The 26,297-nt window shown below is 35.8% G+C and overlaps 1 protein-coding gene across 1 annotated transcript in view; it reads left to right on the forward strand.

Annotated features, from left to right (window-relative positions):
- ATP2B1 (ATPase plasma membrane Ca2+ transporting 1) overlaps positions 1-26,297 on the forward strand; it is a 112,671-nt gene that overhangs the window by 26,546 nt on the left and 59,828 nt on the right. Inside the window, exon 2 of the mRNA XM_090273897.1 lies at positions 24,567-24,989. Within this exon, the coding sequence (XP_090130023.1) occupies positions 24,782-24,989 (208 nt within the window). The 5' untranslated portion in view covers positions 24,567-24,781. The remainder of the gene's footprint in view (positions 1-24,566; positions 24,990-26,297) is intronic.

Consider the following 26,297-nt stretch of genomic DNA (forward strand, 5'->3'; position numbering starts at 1 on the left):
ATGTGTATGTGGTATATCTAAGTCCTTGTATATTCAGAACTGTTTTTTTCTTTCTGTAGATTTGATATTTGAAGTAAAGCTTTGCTCCCACATTCTTAAATTTCTTGAACATGATGTTCCATTGTTGTCTTTTTAAAATATATATATTGCTTTTGAAATCTAATTTTATTATTTTTTAAAGTTATTTTATTTTTTGCTCTAAGGAACTTTCCCTTTGTCTTTAAACTCTAGCGTTTTTACTAAGATGTATCTTGAAGTAGATTGTTCTGTGTTAAAATTTCCCAGGCATAAGTGGACCAAATATGGTGGTTTAAATTTTCTATAATTTCTGAAAAGATTTCTTAAAATATAATTTAAATAGTGATTCTGTTCACTATATTGTTTTCTTACTTTAGTTACACAGTGCTGGGTCTCTTGTGTGTGTTACATTTCAGATCCATTCTTTTGACCCTTTTTACTCCTCTGTTCTTTATCTCATTTTCATTCTCCTTTTTTTTTTTTTTTTTTTTTTGCCTTTCTTCAATGTCTTGTTAGATTTTCACACAAATTCATTCTCCCTAGAGCACTTTGTAATATATTCTCAATTCAGAAATGGTTTTGTCTTTTTTTCTCTCATTCTAAGATTGATCAGTTCTCATTGCTTTTCTTACTGGATTTTTGTTCATTTCTGTCTTTAGCTTTTGAATATTTGGTTCTATATCTCCAAATACTTGCTTGAGGTTAATTCAGTGTGAAGTATTGTTGTCCAGTTTTCTAATGTTTCATTGTTTCTGGTGTGTTGTCATTGTTTTGTGGGGAGAATGTTCATCAGCTCACAGGTTGTGGTTTAAATGGTTTCTTCCTCCGGTAGCTTTTATGGAATTAAGTTGATTCCTCCACCCCGCCCCTTTCTAGGCATTTTGTGGACAAGGTTCTTAGTTGATAAATGTCTTCTGTCAGAGTAGCAAAGTACATTTTTGAAAAATGGATGATGGCAGTGGTGAAGGGAATTAGGCAGGAACTTGTGTTTCTTTTTCTCTGGTTTCTGCGGTATCCTTATTTTTTTCCTTTTTTTCCTTCTTTTCCTTCACTGCCATATCTCCAAGGAGTACATCCCTTGTCTAGTGATGTGTCTCCCCAGGAAACACTTGCTGTTCTCATTTAATCTCCTGTGTAGCTGACGTTGTGAACTACCAAATGCCAGTGTTCAGTATTTGCCATCGATTTTCCTGCGAGTGTTTTTTCTCTGTGCTTCATCTGTGTTCTCTGGTCTCCCCTTTTTTTCGTAGTCTTTCAAGCCTCTCTCCTGTGCTGTGTACCCACATGCTTACAGAAGCAGTCGGAGCTCTGGTGGATTTTGGTGTTTATTTCTCTTACAGGTAATTTGAAGTTTGTGGTATTCTGCCTCCTACTAATACATTTTATTTGCATTCTTCGTGATTTTATATTTTTAGGAGAGAGAGATTGGAATTCAGTCTTCTACCATGATTCTTCTGATTCAGAAGTTCCAGAGGATCTTTTAAAATTGAAGATTCTTTCAGATCCTAGGTCTGGAGACTGATTCTGTTGGTTTGAAGTCTAGGACTCTTACTTTTTCTTTTTCTTTTTCTTTTTCTTTCTAAAGCTCTTCTGATGATTTGGATACAATGCTAGCTCCTTTTGGGAGCTGCTTGTCTCAGACCAGAAACCAGCAGATGTTTTCTGTAAATGGTCAAATGGTAAATATTTTAGGCTTTCATGAGCATGTATATACTTTCTGTTGCATTTTTTTCCCCTTAACCCTTTAAAACTATTTTTTTTTAAATTATTCTTTATTTTAGGACTTAACAAAACAGTCTGGGTGATTTTGGTTAACTCCTGAGATAGAACACCTTCAAATGCCTTTTTCTGAACTTGGCTTGAAAGTTAGTGTAATGTTTACCTTTTTCTGAGAGAGTGAAACAAGGAATGTTTTTAATGCCTAAAGCAATTTGGATCTACTCAGGAGTATACACCAAGATATAGTTTAAGGAGTAGCAAAGGAACATGGAAGTAACTATGAAATGAGAATTGTACATCTTAAGTGTTAGTAGTTAGCTGCTTCAACAAAAGCACTTTACGATTCCTGTAAAATACCTGATTTCACAAAATACTGTAGCACTTGGTTGGGTGCCTAGCATATTGACTACTACAGTGTCTGGAAGTATGTGAGTGAAGGCCCTTGGAGAATAAGTTGCAAATATACCTCCAGAGTTATTTGCTTCAATTTTAAGAATTTATGCCAAATTTATCTTGACTTTTTGCATAGGTGGTATTGAACTTTTTTGGCAGTATACAGGTTCAGTTTCTTCTTAAGGCAATTCTTGACTGGTTTTAGTAAGACAGACACAAAATAGCTTCCTATTTTCCATAGCTGGAGGGCATATTCTTAGTCCTAAAGCTGTTATCGCTGCAGTCCAAAAATTGGAAAGGGTAGGTGAAATCTTACAGTATGGATGCCCATCCTAACCGCTTCTCATTCCCCAGCTGGCTTTTAAACAGGCTTTACTAAGCTTAAGACTCACTTAAGGAGCAAAGAAATCTTTCTGGAAGGATAAATAACATGCATAACGGTATAAAGATGGGAAGGGAATAAGGCTTAATTAGTAGGCTCATTAGGCTTTGAGTCATCTCTGATATTACTAACTGACCAGTTCTTTCTCTACGCACTAAGTGGAGATCAGATGACCACTTAAAAAAATGATCCTTAAAAACTTTTAGAAGCCACACCGTTTAATCCTTCTGCTTTCCTAAAGGGATTGATTTCTACTGTGGAAGCACTATGGTTTGAAACATGGGTTCTTTGGTACTTTTTTAAGGCACTATGTTAATCACTTTTATTTTTGTTCACAAGTTGTCCTATTTATCTTCATTATTCACTGATGTAGTCAGAGTTTAAAGTCTTTTATACAGACTCTTACTTTCTGTGGGAGGGACAAACAGTTAATAGGTCAGTAATTTTGCTTGATGCAGTGTTCCTTGACTGCGTCCACTGTTTTGGAGATGTTATGATTTTTTTTTCTTGTCTAACAAGAAAAATGGACAAAAGTAGGTACAGTTTTATTTTCTCTCCCTTCTCTGGTTCACTTTTTATAAAGACCAGAATAATCTTAAAGCACAAATCAGGCAATATCACATTGTCATCAATATTCAAACTCCTTGCCATGCCTACAGGACCTTCAGCATCTGGCTATTTCCAACTCTCAACCCCTCTCTCCCTGGTCTCTGCCTGCACACTGTGCACTAGCTGTATTGTGCTTCTTTCTGACCCTTTGGGACATTTCAACTTTCTTCGTACCTCAGGACCTTCCTGTTCCCTCCACCAGGAATGCTCTTCCTCCCCCTCTTCTTGAGGATGCTTCCTTATCATTGTTGAGGAGACTCAAATACTTTATCCTCACTAAAAATAACTCTTCATATTCACTACAGTAGGGCCCTTCCCTTGCACACTCTCCTTCTTTCAGGTATTTATGATTATTAGAAAATAGATGGAAGAGACAGATAATTAGTAGAATTCAAGGGCAGGAACATGTTCATGTTTGCTATTGCATTCTGGCTTTCTAAAATATTGTCTAGCACACAGTAGACACTCATTCTGAGGAATGAGTGGAAGTTTTTGCCAGTCTATATGATTTTTATTTCAATTATAATCCCTTTCATTATTGATAAAATATGAACAATGGTGTAACTACCCAACTCCACTCCACTTTTCTCCGTGGAAGATAAGGGCTAATTCAGCTGAGCTTGGAAATATACATAGTGATATCTCTTACATGCTCTTTACTGTTGGGTTGGCCAAAAAGTTTGTTTTCTGTAAGATATCTTTAATTTCATTGGAAACAGTTTGGTTAGATTGTATTGTGACAGCTGTTCATATTATTGTGCATTAAAAACTTACTGAAATTGGTGAATTTGTGTATAGCCATTTTAATATTGAAGATGGAAGAAAATACACAACATTTTGGGCATATTATGCTTCATTATTTCAAGAAAGGTAAAAACAATTGAAACGCAAAACAAGATTTGTGCAGTATATGGATAAGGGTCTGACTGATTGAATGTCTCAAAAGTGGTTTGTGAAGTTACATACTGGAGATTTCTTCTCTGGACGATGCTCCATGGTCAGGTAGACCAGTTGAAGTTGATAGCAATCAAATAGAGACATTAATTTAGAACAATGAATGTTATACTACACAGAAGATAGCCAGCCAACATACTCAAAATATCCAAAGCAAATAAAGTTATTAACAAAAATGAAAAATGGATTTTACAGAAAAAATTATATGGACTTTTTGACCAGCCCAGTATACTTACCTCAATTGTAATTAAATAATTGTATAATTAGGGGTGTGTGTGTGTGTGTGTGTGTGTGTGTGTGTGTGTGTGTGTGTGTATCTCCTCCAGAAGAAAATAAGTTCTGTGGAAACAGATGATTCTGTGTTGTTATTTGCTGTGTCTTCAACACCTAGCACTCATACGAATGAGAAAGTAATGTTTTGAATTGCTTTTCTTTTCATGCTAACGTCAGTAAAGGATTACAGATAAATGTACGGGGATGGTCTTCACCTCTTCTGAAACCTTAGCTCACGGAGGGAAGTGCACAATTTACAGATACAGAGCCAAAAAACAACGACAACAACTTGAAGTGCTTGAATAAATGAAGAACTAGTTATAAGCTGTTACCTGTTCTGTACCTCCTGATTATATTTTGTAGAGGGTGGTGACCCAGTGCTGGGTGTTACACGTACTGTGACACTGATTTTACTTACATCATATCTGTATTACCCACATTTCTTATTTAATTACTTCATGTAAAAGTCCCCAATCATGGCTGATATTTATAAGACCATTGCCAGTCTTAACAAAGATGTGGTTATTCTTAAGCTTTGAATTAAAATTCACCATAATAAAGAACAAATTTCAACTAGCTCCTCAGGGAGAAATGTTGGATTCTGATGAAAGACACGTGTAAGATGTCACATTCATTCTCTCTTAATACTCAATGGCAGCTTGAGGGTTGATGGCAACACATCTAATGTTTATTTTGTGGTATGATTTATAACTCTTATGTATGACAGAGTCTGACATTTGGTGTTTCAGAGAGAACAGAAAGGATGAATATGATGAGATTGGAAAGGAAAGGGAACTTAACTACCAGACTGGTTACTGAGGACAGAGTAGGAAATCAGAGTTGCTTTTTACGTTTAACTGGTTATTACTTTGACTGAAATAAGGAAGAATAGAACAGTCTTTCTTAAAGTATTCTGTGAAACACTTGTTACAGGAGATATTAATAGGTGCCCCATGGGGGGAAAAAAGAGTAGTTAAAAATAAGTTCAGGAAATGCTACATATAATATTTCCCTCTTGTAGGTTCACAGATGTGCAAGGCTATGAAAAGTCTCTGACCAAAGAAACCTGTTTACTTTGCTGATCTTTTTAGACTATAACTATCAACATACTGTGAATTGGTCTTCTGTGAAAAAGGCTGGTCTAGAGGAATTTGAGGATTGGTTATAGGAATAGAGCTTTGGGATTTGAGCTTGAGGTTAGAACTAAAAATTATATTACCAGCAAAGTTTTGCAGATAGAGAGAAATTAGGCTTGGAAGTGTAGATTTGTAGGTAAGTTAAGTGGAAATAAGACAAAACTTGGGAAAAGAAAACACTAATACCAAATTATGATCCTGAACCCAAGGACTACTGAATTGCATATGGGTCTTTCAGATGAAGGCAGAGTAGATCAAAACCTCAAGTGTGTGCCGAAATCATACTATATATGATTCACAGTTATCAGATAACGAGAAGTACAGATAGAATTTATAAATACAGATCTAGAGCCATAACTGAGTGTTGTCAAGAATAGAGGACCCGGACTTCACTGGTTGGATGTAGAGGCAGAAAGTGAGTGGGGAAGGCAGCACTCAGAGACATGGGGAAGGAATGCTCAGAGAGAGAGAGAGAGAGGGAGAGAGAGAGAGAGAAATTGCACATGGAAGGTAAGGGCAGACTGTTTTACCAAATAGGCAGCCATAGATGTTAGATAAGACATGAATATAAGATTATTGGGCCGAACTTCTCTATTTTATACATGAGAAAAATTAGTCTGAAGAAGGAGCTAGAGACCTTTGCTCAGGATTAAATGTTAGCGCAGCAGAGTCAGGATTAGAATTGTGTCCCTTCATTGTTGCCTCTTTGTATTCGAGAGATTTCCAAAAGGAAGAAACTATTAATGATGATGTTGAGATATGTCCTCTCTTGGGGGGAAGAGGATTGGCTGTCTCTCAAAGGACCCTCACTGGATAGGTACTGCATGTCCTAGTAGATTTATCGGGTTGGCCAAAAAGTCCATATGGTTTTTTTCATAAAATAAAAGACACGTTTTTCATTTTTACCAAAAACTTTATTGATTTGGATATTTTGAGTATGTCAGCTATCTCCTGCTATTGGCTTCTAGTGGGTAAAGGCCAGGGGTGCTGCTAAACATCTTCTAATGCCTAAGACAGCCCCATAGCAATGAATTATTTGGCCGAAAGGTCAGTAGTACCAAGAAACTTCGCAAACCACTTTTGACATGTTCCATCAGTCACAGCAACTTTTCCATAGACTGCACAAATCTTTTTATTGCATTTCAGTTGCATTTTACCTTTCTTGAAATAATAAAGCATGATATGCTGAAAATTTTGTGTAATTCTTCCATTTTCAGTATTAAAATGGCTACACGAAAATTCACCAATTTTAAGTTTCTTTTAAATGCACACTGATATGACAGCAATCTAATCCAGTCTAACAGAATTGTTTCGAATGAATTTAAAGACAACTAAGTGCTACTAGAACCATCTTACACAAAAAAAACAAAACAAATATTTTGGCCAATCCAATGCCATGGTAAAGAGTCTGAGACTTGCAGGCCCTGAAACCCATTTCATCTACACTCTGATAATCAATTTTTGGGTCAGGCTCATATTATCAAAGCTCATGAGATTGATGTAAGAATCAGAAGGTCAATTTATTAATTTATAGGAGGGGAAATTGCTTTGGGAATCAGACTCTCAAGTCCTGGCTAGCACATTCTCTTCCCCATGGATTTGCCACATGGGAAACCACATTATAATTAGAAGGTTGCTTAGTGAGTATGCAGGCAGAACAAGTAGTATAATATGTCTGGAATGTGTAATGGAGTCAGGCTTTTTCTTAACCTCTCAAAGACCAGTTACCTCATCTGGCAGTTGGGGGTAATAATGGTACCTTGTTCATAGGCTGTTGGGAGGCTTAGGTAGAATGACCTGTGCAGAGTGTATTATAAATTGCTCGGCACAGTACCTGGCACAGGTGCCCTAGCCTGATAACTACTCTCAGTGTTATAATTCTTAGGATATAAATACTGCTGGAACCTAACTACAGCTGGGAATACTCTCTACCTATAAACACTATATGAAGGAGAAAAGCCAGAGGTGTTTTTTGTTGTTGTTGTTGTTTTGTGTTCTACTTGCCCTTTGCCTGTGCTTTCATGGTTGACCAGCCCATTTCTGAATGTTAAGGGCTTTTTTACTCCATTAAGTTATCCATCGAGCTTATGTTAGATCTTGAGTTCTAGGTTCCATTTTGCTCTTTTTAGCATGCTCGTTTTGGGTGCTCTGTTCAATCAGTTGTAATAGGTTGAACCATATGAAATTGCTGATATTCTACTGGTTTTCATCTACAAGAATAACAGTGTCAAATGGTTTAATCTAATATACTGATTATAAAATTTAATTCCTTCCACATGGTCCCGATATTTTCTATTATGAGAGGCTAAGTCTGTTAATGAGTTCTGAAGCCTTTCTTTTACATGCAAAGGGCTGTACCATTATAATTCTTTCCCTGTGATCAGGTTCTGAGAAGGTTCTGTGACTGTATGTGTGCTTGTATCTTTGCTGTCATGCAGCCATTTTCAGCTGGTGTGCCGCAAGATTTTTAAATCATGCAATACCTGACTATTTAGTCAGGGACACTGACCTCTTTGCACTTAGATTGTCAAATTAAAAAATAAAAAATGACAACAGCCAACACAGCAATGACTGTTTGGTGTGAATGAATCAAAATTATACCTGTTTTTTGTCAGACCAGCAGAAAATAAAATTTTTGGTGTGCCGTAGAATTTCATTCAGTAATTAGTTTATGTGTGCCTTGAGATGCAAAGGGTTGAAAATCCCTGCTATAGTATGTCATTTTGTTTCTCTGTCCTTTACATTTAATCTCCTATTCATTCAGGCCATCATTGAACATATGAATGATTATCTGTACTTCCTTGATTGATAGTCTGCATGGTGCATTTTAACATTAAGATTATTAAACCAGTGGTTGTTGCTACTGTACATTTTGCATATGATATCCTAGATCATAGGCATTAACTTTAAAATGTTCCCAGTTTTTTGGTAAAGATATTGTGGGTCAGTATCAGACTTGTAAATTATTTTATTGCACTAGAATTTCAGTGTAATGCTGATAGATAGGTAAAGTCAGAATGCCTAACAGTTGAAGAGAGATACTTTAGTTTTAATTTGTGCAAATAACACTGAAGGCATTTAGGAAAGAAGAAAATCTATAGGCTACTCTGAAAGATTAGCTTATTTCCCCCACATTTTTTTTGGTTCTTGTTCATTTCTGGTATGTGAATTCTGTGTGGTTACAATCATTGTATACGTTATATTTCTGTGTTTTCACCCTGCAAATTGTGTCAAAAAGAGTTTTGCAGGTTGGTCTTTAGTTTTCTTAATCATTATTTGTAAGTCTCTTAACAATCTTCAAGAGTTAATCATCTAATTTGGATTGTCTGTAAAAAAATCTTTTTATCCCCTGGGATGTCACTGTAGACTGATCTCACAGTTTCTTCAAAAAGAATAAAATACCTAAGTATAAACCTAACCACGTATATAAAAGACCTGTACTTGGAAAATTATAAGACACTGAAGAAAGAAATTGAAGAAGATACAAATAACTGGAAGTACATACCATGTTCATGGATAGGAAGAATTAAAATCATTAAAATGTCCATACTACCCAAAGCAATCTATATGACATTATGCGAAGTGAAATAAGCCAGTCAGAGAAAGACAAATGCCATATGACTTCACTCACATGTGAAATCTAATGAACAAACTGAACTAGCAAGCAAAATAGAGACAGACTCATAGATGGAGAGCAGATGATAGCTAAGGGGTAGAGGTATGCTGCGGGGCAGGGGCGGTTGAGGAAAAAGGACTCATGGACATCGACAACAGTGTGGTGATCACGGGGCAGAGAGTATAAGGGGACTTACATGGTAATAAAAAAAAAAAATTGAAGTATAAATAGAAAGAACCAAGTAGAACAATTTAGTTTAGAAATCCCCTGCTGTAAAATTCTGGATATGAAAACCAAATAATAAAAGAAAAAAAGAAAAAAAAAAATTCTGGATATGTGATATAGTCTTGCTTTTTCATTCTTAAATACTATTAGGTGTCATTTATAAAGATGTGACATTCAGATACTGACTTAAAATCTTTGTTTATTTAAGATACGTGTATTATGAGCCTTGTATATTAGCAGGCTAACTTAAGTATTATATAATGTATGCAGAACATGACAGTTTACTGGAAACTAATTAAAAATGTTACTGCTAATTATAACAATTAAATAAATGGCTATTGAGTGCTTATTTTTAAGTGCCAGGTGCTAAGGTATTGAAAGGATATTACGATATTTCGTATGTTAATATATTTTAAACATCTCAAAAATTATTAGGTATATAGTGTTATCCCTATTTTACAAGTATGAAAGCTGAAACACTGTAAGGTCACTCAGCTAGTATAGCTAAGTGCTGGAATGAAATCTTAGAAGTTATGGACCTGCCATCAGCATAATTATGATTTGGTGGTGAGCTGGGCATGCTCTCGAGTGCTGAAAGATACTCTCCTCTGGAATTGACAATCATTTTTGTTGGCACTTCAGATGGACTTTACTAAAGGACTACTGTTTGTCTTCAGTGCATTGCCACATATTCTGCAGTTCAGTTCAATTACCCTGTATTGAGTAGTTCTATGTGCAAGTGCTGTCGCTGTAGTGGTCACGAGGAGATACAGAAATGAGCAAGACTATCCTGTTCTCAGAGCTTACAGTTTAATCAGGAAGAGAGCTAGGTATACAAGTAATGTGATCGTGGCTCAAACTACAGCAGCCCAGAGAAACAGACTAATCCATGTCGTGGGGTTAGAGTACAGGAGTGTGTTTTAACTGTTCCTATAAGGAGAAGTTAGTAGAAAGGGAATATAGGCTAACTTTCACTAGGGAAAACAATATTGGGAGACTTAATTTGAAACTTGTCGGGAGAAAAAAAAGATGAGGAGTCTGACAGCAGCATCACTTGAAACAAACAAATGGATGAGAGGAGGGATGCCAGTTTGGTACATGACACCCATGCTGACGCTCTCTTCTATTGAAGACCTCTACAGAAGGGAGACGCGTACAGGCTAGATGCTGCCAGTGTCTTTCACTATCTTGAAAGTAATCTTTTCTTCTGATCACTTTCCTGACATATGCAATTGCTACAAAAAAAAATTAAACATTTTCTGTCTTTCTTAAAAGATGATGCAAGTCTCTCATTAGTTTTATAAGATGATTTAAATCACCTGTATTAAAAAAAAAATCAAAGAATTGAGAAGTCAAGAGTTTTTGAAAACTGCATGCTTTCTCCCTCTCAGTACTAAATTAACCTGAAGTTTTATTTATTTATTTATTTTTTACGTGTGTGCCTATTTATTTTATTTTGACTTTCTGTTAGGGGAGTTTGAGGATTTTAAATATTAAATGCATTATGCTTTTACAACAAACTTTATTCTTATAATTTTTATTCTAGTGAACAATTGAGCAATCTATTAACTATAAAAGGAACTCAATTGTAGCTACTGCCCTCAGGAAGCTTAAGTTGTATTTCAGGAGAAAACAAAAACTGTTACGAAAGCTTCCAGAGGTATATATTGATGTACCCTGTGCTACTCCTTGTTCTCCTGTGCTCAGGTATATCAAAACTAGCAATCACACCTGCTCATTTTCAGCCCCTTCCCATCTGTTCCCCCCTCTGCTTTAATTTAAGTGTATCCTAGACAGTGAAGTCTTTCTAAAAGCCATATACCCATTTAACACTTTATCCTTTTGTTCACTAAACCTTTGGTGATGCTCTCTGTAATATAATACTTAATTGTATTTGCTTGTATGTTTGTCTTTCTCCCTCATTTAACCTGTAAGCTGCTTGGAGAAAGAGCCTTGGACTTAAGACTTACTCATATATGTTTGGGACTGATAGGAATATCGGAGAACAACAGGTTTGCAAGGGACATTGATAAGTTGAGTATAGAGTTTGATGTGCTGCAAGATATTCCAATGGAGACGTCTGTTGACAGTTGAAAACATGGTCCTGGAGCTTGATCAAGTTATTAGATAGAGGTCACAATGTGGTATGAGCTGCCAAGAGAGAGGCTATAGGGAAGAGAGCCACAGGTGATAACCATGTTTAGGGTGTGGAAAGATTTAAAAAGCCAAGGAATGTGGGCTGACAAGGATTGGTTAGAGACCTATGAGAACTAAGTGATATAATGGCTATGAGGGAAGAATACTGTCAGGTAACCCAAAAGTATATAGGAGGATGAGGACTGAGAAGCTTCAGATTATAGATCACCACAGAGAGACAATTCAGGAGGGTGAGAATGGATCCAGTTTTCCAGAGATCAAGGTCAGAGTGGATGGTCAGAAGCACTGAGGAGAGACCTTATTACAAGGTCTGGTAAAAGGAGAGAGCAAGGATAACTTGTTAACAAAATCCAGGAGAGGCTTGTTTTGGAGAGGCTGAAGGGAACAGTCTTCTGTGTGGTAGAATGTATTTGAATACTGTATTGCTTAAGTGAAGTAAAGGAACCAGTATGAAGTGGTGGTGGTAGCTTGTAATGACAATCAAGGAAATTAGGTCTTGAGGTAGATTTTGGTGGCCTGGGTAAAGAAGAGAGTAATTTAGGATACTTGGAATAGGAAGAGGAACATGCTACTAAGTTAGAGATCTGTGAATGGTTCATTTATGACTGAGAAAAATAAGTTTCTAATAGAACTAGGAACTGTTCTAAACATTTTAATCAACATTACTTTGCCAGATGTTATGTCTATTCAAAGGTAGCTAATTAACCAGGTGGGTATAGTAGGAGGATAATAGAGCAAGTGAGACATAAGAGGAAAATTGGAGTTCCAGACCATTGAGAAGTTAGCTCTTCTTAGGGAGGCAAGTGTAATCAGAAGGGGTTTTCAACTGACTTTGAACCTGTAGGTCAGAATGTGTGCACAAGATTCCATGTAAGTGAGGAGAAATAAAGGAAGATAAGGGCGTGCCAGAGGGGAAATCTTGAAAATAGAACAGTTTCAAGTGATTACTATTAATGTGAGGCTCTACCCTTGAATAAATCAAAGTCTTGGAATGAAGGTCAGAAACTGCATAAAACCAGAGTGTTTGAAGGATCATCACCATGATTGGTATGGAGTGGTTGTGCCTTAACATTTTTTTTTTTTTTTTTTGATTCTTGATTTTTTATTTTATTTTATTTTATTTTGGGGGGGGTTTTCAATTACAGTTGTCCCCTTTTCCCCCAATTTCTCTCCCCCACCCAGCCCACCCCCTCTCCCGCAATCATATCCCTCCCCGTTGTCCATGTCCATGTCATTTATACACGTTCTTTGACTAAACCCTTCCCTTACTTATCCCCCTTCTCTCCCTCTCCTCTACCCCCTATTGACTGCTATTCTGCTCTTTGTTCTATTTAGTTCCTTTGTTTGTGTTGTTCTTTAGTTTCCTGTATTAGGTGATATCATACTTTTAAAGTATAGCTTACCTTAATTTCAGCCAGACTCTGTTGCAAATGTGAGTATTGATTTACTAACCTATTCTTTAGTAACCACAGCTGGAAATAACAAAAGATGATCAACTGTCAAACTGTATAAATAAAGAAAATGAGTGTCTTCTCATAGTCCTGTATTCAGCTGTTTAAATATTTGAATAAATAATCCTTGAAATCTAGAGTTTTTAATTAGAACAGAAAGCTCGTGTTAAATTTACAGATAAGAGTTACGCTTCCCTAAATATTGCCAACTTTATTTTTGTGAGCTTGTTCAGTGACATAATGAGCATCCTGTTTCCTTAAGCCTTTAAAAGTGTAGGTTCTTGTGAACTGACAGGATAGAAGCTCTTAAGAACTGAGTAGGATGATAGAGCAGCTGGTGTGACACTCAAATGTTCATATTGCCTTATAGCTCCTGAACAGAAGGGGAAAAAACAACACTGTTTTAATTTAGAAATCTCTTCCTTGACTATAGCTGACATTCTCGAAACCAGTGAGACTAGAAAATGATGGAACATTTCGTTCTCATATTTAACTGCAGATATAATATGTTCTTATATTTGGTGGTAAGCTGCACATGATTATATAAAAGTAATTTTCTTTATTTTTGACCTTTTCAAAGGCTTATCTTTTGCTAGGAAACTGTTAATTATTATGATGAAAATTTCTAAAATGCCTAAATAGAATAGTAGAATAGGAGAAAAATTGTAGTTTATCTTGAGGGAGAGCAGAAGGTGGGTATCTAAATTAGTTTTCTGTTGAATTTGTTAAAATTCAATACTTTCAGGTGTTTAAAATCATTTTACATATATTCCAAATGTAGCCATGGGCCTCTACATTTCTTACGTTAGAAGAAGGAAATTATTTGCAGTATTTATATAAGGTTTTAAGTACAAAATATTGATGTACCCAATATTAAAAAACAAAACAATTTAAAGTAACATCTCAGAATATTTTTAGAATATGATCTGCTTTCAGCTATTCATGCAAATTAGGAACAGCATAGTAACCATGAGTAATTTGCTAATATGGTTGTCAGGAAATTTTGTATTAAGGTGATAATTCAACAATTTGTTTCTTAACCAGAGTTCACAGCACACTTTTTACCTACAGGAGTATATCTCCAGATCAGTAGCATCAGCACCACCATCACCTGAGAAGCTGTTAGAAATGTAAATTTGTGTGCCCTACCCTAGATCTACTGAATTGAAATTCTGGGGCTGGGGCCCAACAGTCTGTGCTTTAAGGAGCCCTCCAGGTGATCCCAAAGCAGACGTTGGAGAACTGCTGATCTCTAGTATGTAGAATTCATACAGAAATGATTTTAATAATCTAATATGTGCCCCAGTACTTCTAAATTTATGCTGGTTGTGGTAAATTCAGAGGGATTGTTTGTTTGTTTGTTTTTTGACTCTGGAAGTACAACCTTGCAAAATTAGGACAACTTTTCAAGAGATACAGGCAACATCAATGTTTGAGATAAGATCATTCTAATTCACCATAGAACAAAAATGTGTGTAGTGAACTTGAAGACATCTGTGTTTGGGATCATTCACATTAAAATTTTATCACATACTCTGCTTAATTAAGTATTTTGTTGACATAAACAAACAATCTGTGCTGGAAATGACAGTTATCAAAAGCAAGAGTAATTGTCTTACAGCCCTAGGGAGGGGGATGAATCACAATTTATAGGACCTGTTCTCCTTTGGGCTGATATATTTCTTTATAAACTGAAGGCTATGGGGAATAGGAGCTGTGTGTGAGGCTAGGATAAGTAAGGAAATTGGGTGGTTTTTATCACACTTTCACTAAGCCACACTGCTATAGTGTGGTTTCATCATTTTAGTTTAATTGTGAAATTTTAAAATGAGAGAATCAGAAAAAAATAAATCAACCTTGTAAAGGCACATGCAGATAAATGTTTACTATTATCTATAAACTGATCTCATGCTCACTGACTAAAAACAGATGAAAACAATTATAGTCTGGATTACAGTGCCCCTCAGCTCCGCCCCACTAACTCCCTTGACAATTATTCAAGGAGAGGAACAAGCAGTGGAAAATGGGAATTAGCAACCAGAGGTGGCAGTGCAGAGGGAACAAGAGTCAAGCATCAGAGAAATTAAGGTGGCAACATTTTGGTTAGCAGTAGCAGAGGCTGCCTGTAGGTGCAGGTAAGAGGGACTAAATGTGTCTTTTAGCTACAGGAACACGAGGAGTCAGTTTCAGTGCAGCACAGGGAAGTCACTAAATTGAAATATGTTGATGTGTGAGTTGGACATAAGTAGAAATAGCAAATTTCAGAGAGGATAGTAACTGCCTTAACTGGGTAATAATTTTATTTATTATTTAGATCTAATTGCTCATTTTATTATGATTGATTTGGTATCATTTTAATTTAATATGGATAAGTGTAACAAATTATCTCTCAAGTAAATGTGTCATTTCCTTCATGCTTAATGAAACTCAGCATTATTACTTCGTATAGCCTCAAGGTTCTAGGACCCTGGTTAAAAACTATTGTCATGAACAGTCATTGTATAATTCCTTTGAAAATCTGAAATACTTTTTAACTTCTTCTGTCTTTAAAGGAAAGTTTATGTATCTTGTTGCATACCAAGGTGGTTTGGAAACTCCTTGAATGCTCTCTTAACTCACTACATGCCTAGCATATTTTTTTTAAGACAGGATTATTATTATGAAGTTTGATTTTGTTCTGCTGTTTGGATTGTCATTGTTTACTATTGTAAACCTGTCTTTCAAATTGTTTTTTAGCTTAAGGTTCAAACAGAAACATTTCTGTTCAATAAACATTAAACGTATTATATTCTGGACAGTGCTAAGGATTAAAAATAAATGACACAAATTCTACCTTGAGATCACAGTTCATTGGGGAAAGACAGAAAAGTAAACAAATCATTGCAGATATGTTATAAAAACTATACAATCGAAAAGCGATTTTCAACCTTTTTCATCTCATGGCACACATAAATTACTAAAATTCTGCAGCACTGCAGAAAATATTTTTGCTAATCTAAAAAATATATATATATATAGGTATAATTTTCATTTATTCATACCAGATGGCTATTGTTATGTTGGCTGTTGTCATTTTTTTATTTGATAGTTTAAAGGAAAAGAGATCAGTACCCCAGATTAAATAGTCAGGTATTACATGTTTTAAAATTTCTTACAGCCCACTATTTGAAAATTTTTGCAATAGAAGAACAAATTGGTGCTTCCTATTCTACTTTTTTCCCACCCTGAGAGATTTGTTGAAGTGGTCATCTGAATTTATTACTGGCAGCCACTGTAACTTGCCCTTCAGAGTATTGTGCTTAGTGTTCGCCTATGGAAGAGTCTAGTAGGTGATAAAAGTAACTTACTGAAGGAAGTGAGACTAATTTTAGTCCACAGAGACACAGTGATGGTATTCCTGATCCTTTGAGACTAATCAGGCATTGCAGACAGTGCTTATTTTTCTGTTATATAAATTCTATAAATCTGAAATTCTGTTTGGTGAATTTAATCTTGTTTATACATGTATCAGTGTTCACTTACCTGATAAAAATTACTTTCTAAGCAAACTTTATAATGTTTATGCTTTTTTTGTGCAGCATATATACTTTCTTTAAGCCCCACATAAAAAGTAAAGGATGTGCGTTCAGAGTAATATTAAAATTGAATTATCCTTTGATACTTTGGAATGTTTTAATGAGATAATTTGAATATAACAAAACTTTGTAAAAGAAAGTCCCTATCATTCATTAATATGCATAATATTAGATCATCTTCTCCATCATTAGAGTCAGAATTATACTCCAGTACTCATATTCAGTGGTTTATAGTAATTGTTTTTTATTAAAAATTATTTTAATTGTTCAGAGATTAAAAAATTAAAGGGTGTGAATCCAGGTATAAGGTCTTATTTTTAATCTGCAAAAAGTCACTAAGAGCATTAAAAGATTTTAGTATCTCTTGCTAAGATGTGAAGATCAAAGGTGATTAAGGCATGGTTTTGCCTTTAAATAAATTTTCAATATAATGAGCCTAAATGCAGGGGCATTAAAGTGGTAAGTTTTGGATAGTTCACACTGTCACTGCTAGCATTTGGTTGGGTGGGGTGAGCTGGATTCCTTAATTTATGAGATAATGCTCTCTGTCCATAAAATGCCAATAGCAGCCGCAGTGAAACAGCTCTAAAGACCAGTTACCTTCTTCTCGAACTTCTTGTCTACAAAGAAAGTTGAATTAGTTATTTAGTTTTTGTTTTTTTACTTGTAGAGAGAGGGGAAGGGAGAGAGAAAGTGAAGGAGAGAAACAATGTGTGGTTGCCTCTCGAACACCCCCAACTGGGGACCTTGCCCACAACCCAGGCATGTGCCCCAACTGGGAATCGAACAGGCGACCTTTTGGTTCGCAGGCCAGAGTTAGTTCACTGAGCCACACCAGCCAGGCTGAATTAGTTTTATGTTAACAGAAAAAAGAAAGAACCGAATAAAATGGAGATTTCTTAGGTGTTCTTTTTTTTAAAAGGCTGCAGTCAAAAACTGTTTTTTGCTTTTGGTCAGTCAAATGGTACATTTAACAGCTAGGGTACTGGTGTCCATTTGAAATACACTGCCAGTCATTTCCCTGATCTTAGCCACCGTAAAACCTGTACATGATTATGATTTATCCCATGATGCAAATGTTGGCCTTTTGTTCTACTTTTTAATGATTTTATGAATAATGTTTTCTTTCTTTTATTATAAGCATCTTTATTCTTTTGGAAGCAGATGTATATGAGTGTTTAGTTTCAATGGCTATAAAATGAGCAATAAGATTTGGTCCCTAACATCTCTTTCAGCTGTTAAATTCTGTGATTCTTTCTTTTATAACCATTTTTTAACAGAATTATGGCTTTTTAAAATTTGTTTATAATTTTATTTTCATTTATAAACTTTTAAAAAGTTATTCTCAAGTGAATGAAGAAAAGCTGTCTTTAGAGGATTTTTTTTAAACCCCGACCTATAATTTGTCTTCCTATAGAATCAGCCGTGGATTAAGAAATTTTGTAAATACTAATTTTTAAAAAATTTTACAGACAAGTGATAGAGTTAGTAAATAGAAATTTGTTGTTAACACTTAAATTATTACAGTATATCAAATGAGAATCCAAAGACATTTTATTGAACTGTTTCAGTATGTATATCTTAAAGGATCTGTTTGAATTTTTTTGGAAAAGAATATATGAAATCAAAAGTAACTTCATACACCGAAGTAGTTAACAAAATCTGTAAACATTAGAAAATTGGAGAAGATTTGAGTGTACAACTTTTTATGTTTTGAATTTTATTCTGAATTAGAAATGATTTGAAAAAAGTCAGTATTACTTGGGAATCTTGAACTACTTGACTCAATGGACATTTTAAGAGATTAATAAAAGTTTAAATGAAAAGATTAGTTTCTAACAAGTAAATTACTTTTGTTTATTTTTGGGGTTGAAATTAATCAAATGACTTTCCTAAGCTTATGACCACAATTAGCAGATTTCACTTCTGTGTACAAGAAAGAGTAACTTCTCTTGTCTGGGGTATCTTGTCTCAGAAGTGGCTTTACCTAACAACTAAACAGGATCAATCGAGAATGGGTGTGAAACAGGAAGTCAGTCATGTACATATAAAACATGCTTATTACTGCATTAGGACCAGTGGTGTAGGAATAGATTTTTAAAGTAGGACTGGATTTTTAAAGATTAAAATCATTCCAAAAAGGACATGGGCTGTCTTTAGGTTTTGAGCACTCTTCCATACATTTATTTAGTATCTTGCTTATTCAACTCCAGGAGTAGGGAGTTTAACTGACTGAGGGAATCCTGAATTAGGGGCCCCCAAAACCAAACGAATAGGGAATATATACATACAAGGGGGAACCCTCATCCAAAAAAACAAAACAAAACAAAATTATCTGCTAGAGGGCGGGTCCCTTCCCTTATAGTACAGGTTTCTCATCCCAGGTGAGTGTTCTAGGAGCCCACCTGTAGTCCACATATAAAAGCTGGTGTTGCTGTGAGAGGCTGCATTCGGCTTCAGTGAATTTTTTTGGAGGCTTTTTCAATGTGTTCGCCCATTTCATGATGGGTGATTTACAGGTGCACCATGCTGACTGTTCAGTTTTTTACCAAAAGATGGCAGGACCCCCATGCCCCACCCTTCCTATTCACCAGATCTTGCCCTGGCAACTTTTTTTGTTTCCCTGGATGAAAAAAAGTCCTCAAAGGGAATGGTTTTTGTTGATGGGGAAGAGGTGAAACAAAAACACAGCAGAAGCACTAAAAGGCATCATAATTGAGGCATTCAAAAACTGTTTTGAGCAGTGGAAAAAATGTCTCTGTAGGTGTATTGCATCAAATGGAGAGTACTTTGAAGGTGACCGAAATTTAAACGTAAGAATAAATAGACAATTTCTTATAAATAAATTCCAGTTTTTTATCCTCTCTTGTATACTAGTGATTTATTATGAGGAATTGGCTCAGGCAATTATGGAGGCAGGAAAGTTCTAGTATCTTGACTGTTGCTTACAGACTAAAGACCCAGAAAAGCCAGTGGTTTAGTTCAGTCGATGTCTGAAGGCTAAGAACCAGGGAAACCAGTGCTGTAATTCCCAGTCTGAGGGCAGGAGATGGATGTCTCAGTTCCAGCCTTCAGGCAGCGAATGAGTGTGGATCCCCTCTTTTTTGTGTTAGTCCATTCAGACCCTTAATGGGTTGAATGATGCCCACCCACATTGGAGAGAGCAGTCTGCTTTACTTAGTCTACCTATTCAAATGCTAATCTGATATAGAAACATCTTCACAGGCACACCCTGAAATAATCTATAGCCAGGTATTTGAGCACTCCATAATCCAGCCACTTTGACATTAAAATTTAATTTATAGACCCATTCGAGTTTTGGATAACCTGTTATAGAGTTCTGACTATTCAAAATCTCTCTCTCTTTGACTTTGATTTCATTCTAGTTATGCCCTCATTACTTCACAGAATGTATCATGTCACTTTTATACACTAAAATTTTAAGTGTTTGAAGATATCTACCATAAGTCATTCCTCCCCTAGGTTACATTCCTTCCAGTTCTTCAGTGGACTGATTTCCTGATTCTTCAAGATTCTCTTCATTATTAACTATTTTACAGTTTGTATTTCATGGTAATTCAGACTTGACCAATTGAAAGTTTAGTGGGTTTATTATCTGTAAGACAGAGAAAGGTTGGTGTCTCTCCTTCATTCATTAGTCTTTTTGATATACTCAGTCATCATATGCTTTACCCATGCAGCAGATATTAGGCTATCATCAAGATTCTCTTTTCCTTTAGGTTTAGAAATATTTCTGTAAACATTCCTGCCCTGAAATGGCTTGGGGATCCCTCTTATTGGAGAGGTATTCTCTGTAGAATGTATCTGCAAATATCCTTAAATAACAACAAAATAGGTAACATGTATTTACCATTTTCTGTTTGCCAGGCTAAGTTCAAATAGTTTTACATATAATAACACATTTAATGAGGTGTGCATTTACTGTTATAGTGTGTGTATTTCATAGATGATCTTTTAACATTATATGTGTCTTTGTCCAAGGCAAAGTATTGGGTTGACCAAGAAGTCCATATGGTTTTTTTCTGTAAAATAAGACACTTTTTTATTTTCACCAATAACTTTATTGATTTGGAAATTTTGAGTATGTCGGCTATCTCCCACATGGTGTAATGTTGATTATTCTCAATTAATGTCTCAATTCGATCACTATCAACTCCAACTGTTCTACCTGACCATGGAGCATCGTCCAGGGAGAAAACTCAAGCATGAAACTTCCAAACCACTTTTTGACATGTTCTATCAGTCACAGCACCTTATCCATACACTGCACACATTTGTGTGTGTGTGTGTGTGTGTGTGATTCAGTTGCATTTTTACCTTTCTTGAAATAATAAAGCATGATATACTGATACTGTTTATTTTCTTCCATCTTCAATATTAAAATGGCTACACAGAAATTCACCAATTTTGACAACTTTTTAAATGCATGCTGATTGACAGCTATCACAATACGGTCTAACAAAATGAAGTTAAAGACGACTTAAGTGCTCCTAGAGCCATCTTACAGAAAAAAATAAACATACTTTTTGACCAACCCAGTAGTATAAATAGGTCTGTTATTTCCCTTTGTTAGATGTTAGACTCTTCTCATTACTGCCTAAGGCAACTTTGGGGGTGGAAAGGGGAAGCACTTATATCCTCTATTAACACTGAAATCATGCATACTGAATTTGAAGGACTGAAATGAAGGACTTGGTTTTTGTATGACAACAATGAGAGTATAATATTGAACCCAGAACTAAACAGTTACTTATTCACCCCCACCCCCTAAACTTTGAACAATAGGCTAAAATTTTTAACCTGGAGTTCTGCCCCTAATAACAGACCAGAATACATGAGTCTGCCGACATCTGGCTTCCAAAGGAAGGCAGAGAAATGAAGAGGTTACATACATATATCTAGTTGCTCTCAGAAAGTCTTATCAGGCACCTCATTTAACCTCATTGGTAATTGGTGGAGCCGTGGCCAGAAGATATCGAGGAAATTTCTCTATGTGAAAATCAGAGGAATGATGACATACATGCCCCCAGCACAGAGACTTATGAGTCTTAATTATTTTATCTCTAAATAAATAATAACAATTTAGTGTACGGTTTGTGTGACGTTCAGATGCCAACAAAATTTGGGTGTGAAAGTCAAGGAGATTGTCACCTACCTTCTCCAGTTTTTGAAATTGGGTTATTATAATAATTGATGTGAGTAGGAGGAAACCCATTTTGCCTAGAAGATGAGTAAAATTGGTAATAATTGGGCAAGGATAGGGTTTATGAAGTGGGAGGAAGCAGACAATGAAATAAAGTGTCTTAGAGAATCCATAACTATCATATGCTTGCAAATTAAACCCCAATGCAGGCAGAATTTTTCTACACCAGCTATCCTCAACCAGCAGGTATGAATTCAGAGGTTTCCTGTTTTGTTTTTTTTTTAATTATTGTTGTTATTCTATTACAGTTGTCCCAATTTTTCCCACTTTGCCCTCCCCTGTCCAACCCACTCCCACAGTGGATCCTTACACCATTGTCCATGTCCATGGGTCATTCATAAATGTTTCTTGACTAGTCCATTCCCCTTCTTTCCATCCTTCCTGCTCCGCTCTGGCTTCTCTCAGTCTGTTCCATGCTGCCATGCCTGTGGTTCTGTTTTGCCCATTAGTTTATTTTTGTTCATTAAATTCCTCTTAGAAGTGAGATCATATGGTATTTGCCTTTCACCACCTGGCTTATTTCACTTATTGTAATATTCTCCAGTTCCATCAATGCTGTCGCAAAAGGAAGGAATTATTTCTTTCTGCTGAGTAGTATTTCACTGTGTAAATGTACCAGTTGCTTGATCCGCTCATCTCTTGATGGGCACTTAGGCTGTTTCTAGCACTTAAAATAGCACTGCTATGAACAACAGGGTGCATAGTTCTTTTGAATTGGTGTTTCGGGGTTCATACGGTATATTCCCAGCAGTGGAACTGCTGGGTCAAAAGTCAGTTCTCCTTCTAATTTTTTGAGGAAATTCCATACTGTTTTCCACAGCGGCTGCACCAGTCTGCATTCCCACCAACAGTGCAGTAGGGTTCCCGTTTCTCCGCATCCTCGCCAGCACTTGTTTGTTGATTTGTTGATGATGGCCATTCTGACTGGTGTGAGGTGGTATCTCATTGTGGTTTTAAATGAATTCAGAGTTTTGGGCCCGGTCCCCTCCAGTCCCGTGGCTCACACAGTACGCTTCCTGGACCGACAGTCTCAGCATCGTGTGGGACTGGGCTAGAGAAGCAGATTACAGAGCCTACTCTGACCCTACTGTAAATAGAACTCTGGAGGTGGGGGACCAGCGACCTGTATTTTAACAGGCTCCCTAGATGATTTTGATGGATACTGAACTATAAGATACTATGAGTTGCAAACATCCCCGTTAACAACAACTGAAGATTAATTGCACTTGGCAGTGATCTTTTCTAGGTCCTAATCATGAAACACTTATTAAACAGGGGGCATGAGGTTAAATAGGTTAAAATAGAGCTTGGCCTTGAATCCTAAACAGGCATGAGCAATAGGACTGTATTTTCATCCTGTGGCGTTAGTGGTATAATGCGTAGCTAAAAAACAAATGTAGCAGCAAAATACAAAGGAATTGGATGTAGACCTTAGAATGAGAAAGAACCTTGGGAGGGGAGATAGTGATCATACTTCATGTGGGGAACAGAAGAGGCTTTTCAAAAAAGGTAGCCCCATTCAGTAACTGACTGAAGCTGGGGTGGATGGAATCAAAGGTGATCAAAAATCTCAACCCCATGTAATCAGGATAATGGTGATTGAGGGAGGGAGCTCTCTTATCTGGGAATATGATGAATCCATTGTTGGCATGTTAACTTTGAAGCGATTGTTTAAAAATATAGATGGAGAAAGAAGAGAGCTTACCTTTAAGTAGTACATAGTAAGAGGAGAACTTGAAAGTGTTTTGAAGAAAATTAAAGTAATGCATCCCTTCTTTCCTGAAATGCTTATTGAATGTCTGCCATGTGCCTGGCACAGTTCTGGGTTCTCAGGATATAGTAATAGACAGACACTATCTTCAGAACTAAGACTGTAGATGGAAGAAGATCCCTCCCCCCAAATCAATAAATGAACAAGGTAATTTCAAATAATACTAAGTGCCAGCAAAGAATATAGAGTAACAATCAGTAAAGAGTGACTAGGGAATTGAGAATTTCTTTAGATACCTGGTCTAGGGAAGACCAGAGGTAGTGACATGTGACAAAAATAATGGTGGAAGATAATTTTAGGAAGCTAAAATATGGTGGTGTCAGTGGCCAAGGAGAATTGCAGAAAAGCATATTACAGCGTTTGTTTTGCTTTTTGCCTTTTCAGTGGCTGTTCCATATGAAATGTTTGGAAAGAGAGATCTGTGAATTGGAAAAAACATGGGCTTAGAGACATCCCAGCTCATCCGTTTCAGGCATTTATTAGCTGTGCAGAAACCTCTTGCTTTCTTTGAGGCTCCCTCTTCTTAAAGAGTACTGAGTAGCCCTAGCCAGGTGGCTTAGTTGGTTGGGCGTCATCCCATACTCTAGAGCAGTTTTTGGGTTCAATTCCCAGTTAGGGTGCATATAGGAAGTAATTGATCGATGTTTCTCTTTCTCTCAAGTCAATAAAAGCATATCATTGGGTGAGGATTTAATAATAATGAAAAGTAATGAATAATAACAGCTGATGGAATTAAATTGTGATGATTAAATGAGAGAACGAAATTAAAGCAACTAGCATAATGTTTGGAACATAAATAGTTAATGATAACTGTTAACAGTAATACTGAATGAACCATGAAATTCAGTTGTGAAGTGAAGGTTTATTTAGTCCTGTGATGTACAATTTTATTTAGGAGTTATACTTTGATCTTCTATCATGCAAAGCATTTTAAAGGAAAGAGATTGCAGTTAAAATATGTTTATGATTAAGTGATATGCTTTGATTAGCTTACCTGATGACATTTATTTACATTCACAATACTCTAAGAAGGATTTTAGTAACCTATATTTTCTTCTTACAGATGTGGACATCTCATGATTGATGTGAAGAAACTAGTCATGGGCCAAAGGTCAAGATTCTTCTCTGGGAAATGCTAATGCTGCTTTACAAAGTCGTACAATGAGTGTTTGCTTTAAGAAAGATTTTCATATTTAAAAGATTTTCATCTTGGAAATATATCTAGTGAAAATAAGAATTTTTTGGGAAACATTTTCCTCCTAAAAAATTATACTTGTAATGGGCGACATGGCAAACAACTCCGTGTCATATAGTGGAGTGAAAAACGCTATGAAGGAGGTTAATCATGATGGAGACTTTGGAATTACGCTCGCAGAACTGCGGGCTCTCATGGAGCTCAGGTCTACAGATGCATTACGAAAAATACAGGAAAGCTATGGAGACGTCTATGGAATTTGCACCAGGTTGAAAACATCTCCCAATGAAGGTGAGTTTTATTACATTTGATTTGTAGTTGTTTGTGTGAAGAATACTGTATACTTGCTTATATTGATCATGCTTATATTATCTTGGCTATTTGTATGATTATGCCATAGTTTTAGTGACATTATAGGTGTGTTAACTATTAGATTGGTGCTGTTAAAGTAACTTTAGATCAAGAAATAATGTTGCAAGTTAATTTATACTTATTTGGTTGATGAGAAAAAATATTTTGTACTGTTGTACGTATTATTGCTGCTTGTTTATGATAGCAAGATTGTCTTTCCCTTTGAGCTAATAGTATGGAAACAGGCTTGGTAGCCCTCAGGGCATTCAGTGGAAATAAACCCTGTTCACTATTCTTCATTTTGCCAGGTGACTTAAAATGGTTGTCATTGCCAGTAGCTGACCAAGTTGATTTCAACCGAACTTTAATAATTAGTTCATTTGGTCCTAAAGCAAATGGAGTAGATCAGATGGCAGTTTTTGACCTGACAGACATTTCCTTTGATTAAAGACAGTTTTCAATCTTAGAATTGTGTTTAGTCTCCTTTGGTTTCATTCTTGGTTTGTGGTAAATTTCTTTTTGAGACTCAAGACAGGAAAATTCATTATAACTTCATTGCATTGTGGTCTTTGAAATGGTTTGAGAAGGATGGTCTTCTCTACATTGATCATGTTGGACATAAAATTAATGTTAGATATTTTCAAATTGCAAAGGAGGGGGAAGAGTACATGAGGATGGATATTTGGCAACTACAGTTTTATTTTAGTGAGTGGGAAATTGTTAATGCTGAAACTGTTAGTATATATTGCAAAGCCAATTCTAGAGAAATTAGGGAGAAGTGTTTTTCTTAACATTTTTTATGAAACATCATATGCCATGCTACTTGTGAGAAAATTTTAAATAATGCCAAAAAATTATTTTTTAAATTGTTAAAGAATTTTAAATTTTAATTAAATTATTTTTTAAATCTATTTTTTAAATGTAACATCTTAAAGTAAATTCCTGTTGTTGATGTAAATTCGGGGTATCAGGAACAGACCCATGGCTATTAACAGATAGTAATTTGACAAAATTTGGAGTTCATTATGCAGACCCACTTTGAAATGTTAGCTAACTTTAGATCGCCTCAGGGATTTGCATGTAATACACTATTCTCATTCATTAATTCAACCATATATATTTATTGTATTTAAAACCTAATTGTTGGATGTTTCATGATCGCCAAATTGATAGGCCACATCAACATTAAAAAGCCCTTGATATAACAACATGGTTTGTTCATAAAAATGATAATGAACTTCAGTTTTA

The sequence above is a fragment of the Furipterus horrens genome, unplaced genomic scaffold (genome assembly GCF_987537825.1).
Source record: "Furipterus horrens unplaced genomic scaffold, mFurHor1.1.pri manual_scaffold_4, whole genome shotgun sequence".
Classification (NCBI taxonomy): Eukaryota; Metazoa; Chordata; class Mammalia; order Chiroptera; family Furipteridae; genus Furipterus; species Furipterus horrens.